The following is an 11,470-nucleotide window of genomic DNA, read 5'->3' as shown; positions in this document are numbered from 1 at the left end:
CAGGGAGGGGCTAATGCATGAAGTGTCTCCACTAGTGTGTGTGTGTGTGTGTGTGTGTGTGTGCGTGTGTGTGTGTGTGTGTGTGTGTGTGTGTGCGTGCACATGCGTTAGGGCAGAATGGTTATTCCATTCCTGCAAAAGGCTGAAGAGTACCTTAGTACTCCCAATTGGCTATAAATTATGTATGGCTGCAGTCCATGAGGTGCAGTACATCTTACTTTTGCTCTTGCAGTTTATCGTGCCTCTTGTTTTTCTTCCTAATAAACAATTAAGCAATGCATGAAGACTAAAGGGACAAATGAATGAGGCTTAGCGTTTTATCCCTGAGATTGATTGGATGTAATTTGTTGTTCCGCAGATTTTCCATGGTTTTACTGTTGCTCAAGTCAAACCGATTTGACTGTAAGCCCATCAGAAAGGTGAGGAACTGCAAGATGTTATACTGAGCCTGAGGGCTTTTAACCCCAGTGTGTGACATCAGTACCGAAGGCCTTTGACACAAACTCGATTTTTGTTGAGTGCTTGGGACCCCAATTCACCCTTTTGCATTCATAGGGGTGTTAATGTAGTTGACACGGGTGAAATGCAGACCTCCCACATGAGTTTAGAGCTCCAGTGACAGGTGACAGTTAAGCTGTGCTGTGACAAAGGTTGATGGAAAATCAGAATCATTTGAAAAAAAAGAAAGTCACAAATGGATGCGTATGTCTCATTTCAACTTTACAGAACAAAATACTATGTCCGTGAAGACAATATCCTTTATTTTTGGTATTAATAGTTATGTGTCACAAAACATTCAAAGCATTTTAGCATTCTGAAAAGAATGTTCTGGAAATCTGAGTGAAAAAATGCTTGAGCCCCTGGGGGTAAAGGGAGGTAAAGGGCAGTGGGGGCTGTGGCTTTGAAGAGCAGAGGAGCACAAATAAAGGTGATGCCAGCTGTCATATTATCCCTCCCCCTCCCTCTGCCCCAGAGCCATGAATAAACAGGGGAGAGAGGGGTGATGAGTGGGGGTACTGTGGGGGATTCCTGGCTCGCTGGTCCAGATGGGGCCATTCTGGGTGCTCCAGTCCATCTGGACACTCGCTGTCAGCTGTGGAAGCACCTCCCAGTCAGGCTGTGTGCCCCACACCTGACCCTGTGGGAGACAGTGGGGTACAGTCACCAAGCCTGTATGAAGGTGGCATGATTGAGGGCACTGGGAATTACATGACATTACATTATTGGCATTTGGCAAATGCCCATATCCAGAGCGAGAGGGACGAGACCCTAGAGGGAAGTACAATTTCAAGTGCTAAGAGTGCAACAAAGATAAGGAATAACTGGGCTTCATGCCCTGAGAGAAGGAGAAAAGTTGTGTTTCAGGCCAGCTCATCTCATGAATTCTCTTACAGTCACTCTTTGTGCATTTTTACTGCATGTTCATTTGCAAAGGGCAGCTGTTTGGTTGGCTCACAGATCTGTAGGAAAGATAATCAATATCCTGGTCAGGTGCAATTACAGCCTAACACAACTTAATCAAATTTAGTCCAGGAGTATAAAAAAACTGATGTCTTCTACTGTCAAAAAAAAGCATGTTCCTTCTTCAATTCACATCTTCTGTCATGTTGGCTTGTTTTAGAGAAACAGGGACTCTCATGTGATGCTTCCAACTGTCTTATTTTATAGTACTTGATAAAGAAATAAAATGTTTATTTACAATTAATTGCACTTAAAAATGTAAGGAAAATGCTGTCTGAATCCAGTCCAGTATTATAGCATACCATAGCTTTTGCGCACTGGCACTCGCTCTCACTTCTGTGCATCTGCGCAGGTCGCTCAGGGAGCGGACCCCCAGCAGGGCCCTGCAGACGAGGCGGGGAGAGTTCTGGGCTCCTGGGGGCCCTGGGGCCCCTGGGCGACGTGCTCGCGTTCCTGTGGGGGAGGGGTACAGGAGCGGTCCCGCTCGTGCCTGCCCCCTCGGCCCCCCGCCAGGCTGGCCGCTCCAGCTCCAGCCCTGCTCCCTGGGCGTGTGGTGTCCGCCCTGCGGCCCTATGTGCCTCTGCTCCGCCAGAACCCCAACGGCACACACCGGAGGGGGTACCCCTCCTCTACACACAGGTACTGCACCCCAACACACACCGGGGGTATCCCTCGTCTACACACAGGTACTGCACCCCAACACACACACCACCAGGGGTACCCCTCCTCTACACACAGCTACTGCACCCCAACACACACACCACCAGGGGTACCCCTCCTCTACACACAGGTACTGCACCCCAACATACACCGGGGGTATCCCTCCTCTACACACAGGTGCTGCACCCCAAAGCTCTGCCTCAATGTGTCCAATGTGTGAATCTCCTTTCGGTATTCATTCAATTAGAAAGTAAGTCCAGTCTGCCTTGTCTGTAGTCTTTGGCTTTTGATTGTCAATTGCTAGCATTCGGTAATTAATGGTCTCATTATTTATCCATGGATAATGAACAAAATAGCATTATTTCAATAAAAAAGTAATGGAATGGCCTAGGTCTCTGACAAACAGACAGCTCAAATAGAGCTCTTCCCCCCACATTACTAACCCTAAAGTGCATTTATGGGCAGCACTTCCTGTACTAATGAGACTGTTGTCGTTGTCCAGGGGAGCAGGCGAGAAGCGCATCGCTCCGGGCATGTACGGCTATGGGAAGGTGCCGTACGCCATGCCGCTGCAGACAGCCGCTGACCCAGAGAGGGGGGCGTCTCAGTCCTCCCCGCCCGGCTCCCGGTCTCCGGCCCAGCTCAGGAGCCCGTGGCATGGCGTGCGGCAGCGCAGTCCTCACCACAGCTCCGCCGGCGCCCGGCACACGCTCCTCCAGTCCCAGCCGAGGACCGGCCCGGCCAGGCCCTACCTGTACCAGCCCGGCCCTGTCCACACTGCCCAGAAACCTCCGCACACCAGCAGCCAGTCCTCCCCTGTCTGTGGAGGAGACCCGAAGCAGTTCATGATGTGCAGCACTCATGTAAGTCCTGTTTCATACATACTTTTCAGCCCCTTTGAGGCCTTCAAGGTTATGAATCAATTCTTTTATTTTCTTTTTACTGTTTCAAGGTTGACTTCACAACGCCTTTTTTCATAGGCGGTTCTGTTATAAGGCAAGTTGCAATGGTACGATATTGTCAAGTCGCTCTTTGAGCTTGGCCGTAAATGGTGTGCATAGCTGATGTACTACACCGCATAGTGCACAGTGTGGTATGGGGGGGAATTGCTGGTGTACACACACCGCTGTGGACTGGGAAAGAGAGGTGTCTGTTTGCAGCAGGAGGGGTGTGTCGAGGCCCAGTGGGCTGATGGGAAGATACTGTGGAGATGCTGTGAAGATGGCCTGCCCTTGGCAGCAGCAGTAAAGAGGGAATTGTCAGGGCAGGAATTGTCCTCAGGGAAGAATGCCGGCTGCTTGTTATCCCGGCGCTGTGCAGATTGCTGAAGGACAGAGGTTATCCTGCCCAGGGTCATCTCTGCCTCTCAGTCACTGTCAGGAACCACTCGCTCTCACTCACCTGCACACGTACTGCCAAGCTTTATTTCTTTAAACAGGCTATAACTTATTCCCCACACTCTTTCTTAAGTGCCCGCTTGTGTCTCTTCAAATATGTTAACACATAAATCCTGAAGTTTGTAACTTTATGATATGTTGTATATAAGTATGATGTACTTGAAAATTTGGGGAAAAATCATTCAAATAATAGCAAATGAGAAGTGGATAGTAATCAAGTAATACATTCTGATAATCACCTTCAAATAATTGTAATTATTTTAACATTGCTTCCATATGAACTGTAGGAAATTTCCGTATTTTGTGTATTACACAGTTTCTTGTTTGCAAAGTGGTACACAGGACTGATAACAAATGAAAACTTCTGTACTTACCGAGAACTTCTGTAACAACTTGAAATTAGGTATAATTAAATTATCAGCATTGTATTACGATCTGCTTTAAAAGGTCATCACCAGGCCCTTAAAAAGACTTGTGGTCATTATTACTATAGTGGTTATTTTAGCTCAAGTGCTGCTGTAGAGCTTTTGGGGTGCTGATCCTGTGGTGACTAATGGGGGTTGGTAGTAGTTAAATGTAATAAATGTATTGAGCAGCCAGCTCACTCAATGTCCGTGTGTGTGTGTTTGTGTGCGTTTGTATGTGTGTGTCTGTGTGTCCGTGTGTGTGTGTCCCTGTGTGTGTGTGCGTGCGTGTGTGTGTCTGTGTGTCCATGTGTGTGTGTGTGTGTGTATGTCCATGTGTGTGTGTGTGTGTGTCCATGTGTGTGTGCGTGTGTGCGTGTGTTCCTTGTGTGTGTGTGTGTGTGTCCATGTGTGTGTGCGTGTGTGTGCGTGTGTGTGCGTGTGTGTGCGCGTGTGTGTGTGAGTGTGTGTGCGCGCGTGTGGGTGCGTGTGTGTGTTTGTGTGTGTTTGTGTGTGTGTGTGTGTGTGTGCATGTGTGTGTTTGTGTGTGTTTGTGTGTGTGTGCGTGTGTGTGCATGTGTGTGTTTGTGTGTGTTTGTGTGTGTGTGCGTGTGTGTGCGTGTGTGTGTTTGTGTGTGTGCGTGTGTGCATGTGTGCGTGTGCGTGGGTGTGCTTGTGTGTGTGTGTGTGCGTGTGTGTGCGTGTGTGCATGTGTGTGTGTATGTGTGTGTGTGTGTGTGTGTGTGCAGTCTTGTCCCCCAGCCAGTCCACAGATCAGAGTGCTGCAGTGTTCCTCTTACAACAATGTCCCCTTCATGGGTCGGCTGTACAACTGGGAGCCTTTCATCGAAGGTGAGATTTGTGTTACATTTTCCTCTAACTTTGAAGCAGTGATCGTTTTACACACCCTTCACCCATTGGCAGCAGGAGCTGAGTCAGATGATGTCATGACCTGATAATAATGATGCATTGCTGGATTTCCTGATGCATTCTCGTGTTGAGTCGATTCTAGATTAATTTCCGCTTTTGCAGGTTTCCAAGCAAACTTGCCATCACAACACTTGTAGCTAAGCGTCACATGCAAAAAAAGTTGCATGTCGGACAGAGTTCAGTCGCATTGCCCCACTGAACTCTGGCAGGTGTTGTCTGTATGAGAGGACTCAGAAATCATTGATTAAATTACCTTTATAAAACTCTGAAACCTGGGACCATATTACGCTGAAGTAGGTGAATGCACACTCCAGCCCTCCATTGGTCTTTTTCATTTGGAGCTCTTGCTCAGTACAGATTCAGGACCCAGGGAAAGAGCATGCGGTATTGCTCTCCTCAGTTACTCTCTTCTGTATTCTCTCCACGCTGGGACCTGCTCCTAATAAGCATAAATGTGAATGTGCATAACATCATTTCATATCATTTCAATTATTTCGCCGAGGTTTATGAGTCATTGGAATGCTCTGTTCCAAACCTGTCTCGGCACAATTCACAAGTAACCTCACTGCAAGGCCACTCTTTCTGCTTTGATGCTTCATAATTAAATATGTGTGGCAGAATTGATGTGATGGGATTAATAGTAGTTAAACAAGGTTTTATTTTTTTTGCCATCTTGAAAACACTGTACTGTAATGTTTTCAAGATATCACACACATAAAACAACATATGATAGATTTATTTTTTCCCCCCGAAGATTTATTAGTTCTCATCTTTGGTTGATTTTGTCAGTTTTATTGCATCGTGAGACTGGCTCAGTGATGAATTTGGTGGGGTGGGTGTCTGAATTAGATGAGGACAAGACAGCCTTTTGAAAGAAAGTGTGGTATCCTTTTGTGCCGATAATGTCCACTCCCGTCTGACCCTACTGCTCTCTAACTTCATTACACTATGACGGACACGTCAATTTATGTGCCCACTTGTCACACGCGCATCTTTGCAGACCCCTAGGACTGTGACTACCCTACCATTTTTGGCAGGCTGTCACTATGGAGGTAAATACAAACAGAAATATGTAGCGTTGGTGCCGCACCTTCCCATGAAGAGTAAATTCAAACTTTGGCAGCATGTTGACGATGGCGATAGCTGTGCTTCCCGTCCTGGTGGAGATGTGTGCTGTGTGGGTGATAATGGAAATAGCCAGGCTTGCCTCGTTACCCTCCCTCCACAGTCTCTCACTGGGCTGTCTGCACGATCAAACCCTTCACATCAAACACGCAGGGGGATCGGGGGTGTTCAGTGACAGAGGTAGATGCCCACTGTGAGGGGTCAGTGACTTAGTTCTCAAAATGCCCGCCTGCCCTCCTAATCACCAACTCACAGAAAGTGATGGGCTTGCACTAATAGGCAGGTTTATTTAGTGTACACTTGTATGGTCTTTTGGGCACCATCCCTTATTATTATCCCACATGTGTTATATTGGAGGTATCTGACAGAAATTTCTGTAGCAAGTCAAGTCTTCTTTTGTTGAAAAATGTGTTTTTTTGTTATGGATTTGCTAAATGATTGATTACTTCAGAGAATTCCATTCTAGCAGCTTCCAGTTAGAACAGAGACACTGACAAGCCCTTAACATTGAATACAAATTTCAAACAAGCTTTACAGTTTTCCGAATATTGAACTAAATGAACTAAAATATTAGTCATATCGGCTATTATTGGGACATACTCTATTAGAAATGTTCTGACTAAAAGACAAAAAAAGTCACATTAGTTTTGATGCAACATCGTGGTTTTGTCTATACAGTCTGTCCTTATGATATTTAGCAAATCTATACCCATTATCAGTGCATCGTCATTCCGTTAGACAGAATGCACAATACTGCCCACTGGTGGTGACTATGAGGCACGAGGTCCGGTGAAATGGACGAGGCTTTGGATAATCTATGGATTTGTCTGCACAGTTCAGGGTGACCTGCAGTGCCAGCTCAACTGCCGCGCTGTCGGCTTCCGTTTCTACGTGCAGCAGTCGGAGAAGGTCATCGACGGGACGCCGTGCGGCCAGAACGGGACCTCCGTCTGCGTAGCGGGGAAATGTCAGGTAGGCCCGGATCCCGCTCTCTCCCTCCTCCCCACGAAAGTATCATTTCTCCCCCATTTAGCACTGCTTTCCACAAGCCCTCTTTTATTGTCTTCATAAATCACTGTCTTATAAAATGCGTGTAGTCCGTAAATAGTGCAGGGGCTTTTTCTTGCTCGCTTGAAAGGAACATTCCTTTTTGCTTTTCATGGTTTTCCAGGGAATACCTGTTGAATCTGGACGCGTGTGAAATTCTCCTTAACACTCCCAGGACACCTCTCACTGGAATTTTTAATGATTCCAGGGATGCAGTGTTCTATGCCCCGCTGCTATAATTGCCACCAGCAGAGGTCAGCATAGCACATAAGTTAATACTATTTTTAAAAAGTGACCAGCAGAACTGGGATGGTTGGTTAAGAGGGAGAGCTGAGCTCTGGGATAGGTCCTTCTCCTGAGTGTTTTGAGCAGTATGGTTGTGCAGTGGGTAACACTGTCCCCTGAGTTAGAGTCTAGGCACAGGCCTTTCTGCTGCCCTTCTGTGTGTTCTCTCACTGCCCTGTCTGTGTGGGCTTCCTCCTGGTACTCCAGTTCCCTCCAGCAGTCCAGCTCTGATCACATAAATAAATTCTACATAAATTGGTACTAAGACTTTTATTTATTCATTTTTTGGAGGGGGGGATTTGCTCTTTTGTAATGGTAATAAATCATAGCTTATTTTGCATCTCCTCCCTTAATTTGTTTCTGGCCATTGGCAGTCAAGATATCTCCCTAGAATGTTATGGGTTTATTAAGAGAATATTAAGATTCGCATTTCTGATGGAATGTGATATTAAGATTTAATCGAGATAAGAGCTTGTATTTACCTCACACTTGGTCCTCCAGAATCAGATGTGCTGCTTGGGAGGTTTTTGCATATCCCACGTTTGGAGACGCTATGACTGTGTGGTTCTCCCCTGCTGTGAGACCCCAGAGGGGAGAGACGCCGAGGTAGAGTGAGTGCGTCTGCCTGCTATGGTGCTTCCAACCGAGATGGGTGGGGAACTGGCCCCTCAGCAGAGACACTGATATCCTTATTCCGAAGCTTTGTAGGATCTTCCTCGCTCCCTACCCCCCATGGCCTGAACCCCTGCCCAGGCCCGGAGCACAGGACCCTCACTGCAAACGCTGGGAGGAATTCTGTGAAGAGTGCGGAATCCGATTGGATTTATATCCCAGACCAGGGATTTGCACAGGTCAGGGCATGTCCCACAGTAGCAATGAGATGCTGCCGTAAATTATCCCGGAAGACCAAAGCACACAGACAATTGGCTGCAGAAACATCTGCTCTTCATTCCTTGGCCTGAATAGCCATTTCCTGAAGGAAAAGCAAAACTTGTGTTGCTTCCCTTCACAACACCACACACGGTACGCTTCCCCACACAGAACCAGAGCGTGTTAAGCTCGGGTTTTTAGCGTTTCATTCCATTTCGAAACTTTCATTTCATTCCGTATCACCAGCGAATCGTTAAAATAAATCTGCGGCAATATCATCACCGTACCTCGCACCATTCCCAGCTGTGAAAGGGCCGGCTTATTTCATATGATGTAGCTGTGTTTTCCGTGAAACGGACCTGATTTCATAGCTGTGTTTATGAGCTCCGGGACAGCAGGGATTCCAGCCTCAGTGCTTCGCACGGAGAGGGTGCTTTGACAAAAAGGATGTGGCTCGGGAAACAATCACAAACCTCGTGCAAGCAAAGTACATGTTGCCGCAGAGAGTTAACCGTGTTTATTTTCATGCTTCATGTTTTATTTACTGTGCACCAATTTTAAACCTATCGAGAAAAAGTCGGGTTTCCCACAACACCTTGTGATCTTGGCTGCGTGCCCACCCCTCCTGCTCTGAGTTCAGCTCTCTGACATTTTAATGTTGGTTCCTGTCCTCTGTGTTTGTTGGTGCTTCGCCGGAGCGAGTCTCTCAGGAACCCTGTAGGGCCCTCTTCAGAGCCCTTTGGGTCGTCTCTTTTTACCACAGTGTTCGTTTACTGACCATCTACAGCTGCACTCAATAACCGTGTCGCAAACAGACACTAACTCACCTCACGATTGTCATTTAGCATGTGTCCAATCCAATTGGACTTTTTCTTGTTTTAACTTAGTTATTTTACAGCACATCCCTCTGGGATTTTGAATCTACACATTAAATAATTGGTAGCCCTACCCCACAAGGCAGATTTGAAAATTCTTGGAAAATTCAGCAAAGTACTCGCGAAGAGATTCAATAGAGTTGCCAGCCGGTCCTGCCTGTGGAGTGAGCTCGCCTGTTTCTGGGGGAGGAAATGGCCTGTCGCATAGCTGTCCTGATGAACTCTGCTCCTGCCTGGCACCAGGAACGGGAGAAGCCTGCCTCTCTGTCTCTGTCTGCAGCACTGCGCAGTTTCTCATCTACCATTTCCCCCTGACGGCAGACCACCTTCTCACTGTCAGTGCTGTAAATAAGCTGTGCTTCTTTTGACCTTTGCCCTTCATCGCATGTTGTAACAGTTAATATGGAGATGGGAAGCGGTGGCGGGGGTAGAGTTACACGTTTGGAGTTTGGGTTCACGCTAGATCAGTTTAAACTTAAGTACGCCTTCAGGAAACCTTCAGACGTCTGTTCCTGAGCTATGGGCTGAGAACTGATACTCTTCATGAATGAAATAAGAACAAATTAGCCTGTAGAATGTTGCAGAGTTGTAGAAATGTGTGCTGAGTGTAAGGGAAATGTGCACTGTGCGTATGATGTCGCTTAATTGCTTAGCCTGTAAAGGCGTTTCCCCCAAAAACAGGCAGGGCTGCACAGCTTACACTTCAACGGCCCACATTTGAACTATGTAATTAGCCAACTGTGATATAGAAGGTTGGTTTAGGTCAGCCAGACCTCTTCAGGATTCTGTTGCATTACCTCGACACAGGAAGTGCTCTTCTCCAGTGATCCATCCTCTGCTGTTGTATTGTATGGCCTATAGTGTAAATAGTTACATCATCAGAGGAATGTATGCAGATCTGGTGTGCTGTTCCTCATGAGGACACCCAACCGACCCTGCAGCGTGTCTGCATTGTAACATCTCATTCTCCCTTAGGAATGATTCATTATTTTAGTCCATGCCAACTGCAAGATGCTGAGCTGCTTCAAATCCTGTTATTGTACTTATCCAGGTAAAGTTCAACATTGTAATGGAGATAGCGGTATTGTTGAACGTGTAGCATGCGGTTGTAGAATTATAGTTTATACTGTAGGCAGAGACTGGGAGGAAGGCAGTGAGCATCCTGAGACAGCGATGAACGGTCAAGCTCTGTTCTGGGCATTCAGGCCTCTCTGAGTGCCTCAGTTCTGAGCAAATTACTCCTTTCCTTCAAGATGTGTCCTCTTCCCGCTGTGCTGCAGTGGCACAAGTGCGTTGATTCATTGCAATTAGGCAGCATTGCATAGCTGATTAAACACTACATCATAACTGATCAAATCAAAGGGTCCTGGCATCCAGCCGGGAAGGCCACCGCACTCGACCCGAAAATAATGGCGGCATGTTGTGCAGTGAGGGTGATGGGCACTGTGCTAGAGTAGTGCTGTACCTCTTCATTGTCCACAGATTGTCAGTTTTAGTCTGGAGCCTTCCTGGAACCCTTGATGAAGTTATTCAATGATATGGGGATGACATTAGCTCAGGAGGTGAGACTGGTCATCTGGCAGTCAGATGTTTGCTGGTTCAATCCCCCACCCTGGGTCTGTCGAAGTCCCTGAGCAAGACGCCTAACCCCCAATTGCTCCCAACAAGCCGATTGGTACCTTGGCAGCATATCACCGTTGGTTTGAGTGTGTGTGTGTGTGTGTTTGAATGGGTGAATGAGAGGCATTAATTATAAAGCCCTTTGGATTATATATAAATGCAGTCCATTTACCATATGGTGGGCAATTTTTAATGGCCACCACAAGTATTCAGGACAAAATATGCAATGCCCCTCTAGCTAAAAATCTTCCCTGGTGTTTGTCGTGCCTGTCTGAAAAATAAAATACACAATTCCAGCTACTGCCTGCTGCACTGGTGCGGATGATAGTACGGCTTTCACATTAACTCTTCCTTTACGTGTGATGAATGCTCCCTGTCATGGTTTGACTTTAAATGTGACAAGGAAGACAACTCTATTTATGTCTGCTGTGTTCCTGTAAATGTATTTTGCGAACCGTAACCACATTTACAGCTGTTGCCACCACCTTGGTTTTTAAAAGGGAAATGTCTTATGTTACCTATACTGTACCATGTATACTGAATACTTCCCAGCAGTATCCACCACCATGAGTGGGTGCACAAGCTTGTTGACAATGTAAATGGAGTTATCTAGCTGTAAGTCCATGTTTTTGATAGATGAGTGAATGTTTTGACTGAGTTGAATTTTAGGAAACCCAGGTCTGAGTGATAGAAAATGTTGAATATGGTCGTATTTCACAGGCAGACTCAGAGCTCCCTTTGGGACTGGATTGCTGTGTCTCATATACCATAAGGAAGTACAAACCAGAAAAGGCAG

General features: G+C 46.6%; 1 protein-coding gene across 1 annotated transcript in view; it reads left to right on the top strand.

The window, feature by feature from the left end:
• The first annotated feature begins 365 nt into the window (after positions 1 to 365).
• LOC133111087 (thrombospondin type-1 domain-containing protein 4-like) overlaps positions 366 to 11,470 on the top strand; it is a 32,426-nt gene continuing 21,321 nt past the window's right edge. Inside the window, exons 1-5 of the mRNA XM_061221245.1 lie at positions 366 to 419; positions 1,814 to 2,100; positions 2,624 to 2,984; positions 4,672 to 4,774; positions 6,813 to 6,949. Coding sequence (XP_061077229.1) covers positions 366 to 419; positions 1,814 to 2,100; positions 2,624 to 2,984; positions 4,672 to 4,774; positions 6,813 to 6,949 — 942 coding nt within the window. The remainder of the gene's footprint in view (positions 420 to 1,813; positions 2,101 to 2,623; positions 2,985 to 4,671; positions 4,775 to 6,812; positions 6,950 to 11,470) is intronic.

The sequence above is a fragment of the Conger conger genome, chromosome 15 (assembly GCF_963514075.1).
Source record: "Conger conger chromosome 15, fConCon1.1, whole genome shotgun sequence".
NCBI classification, from domain to species: Eukaryota; Metazoa; Chordata; class Actinopteri; order Anguilliformes; family Congridae; genus Conger; species Conger conger.
This window is presented reverse-complemented; position numbering and strand designations above follow the sequence as displayed.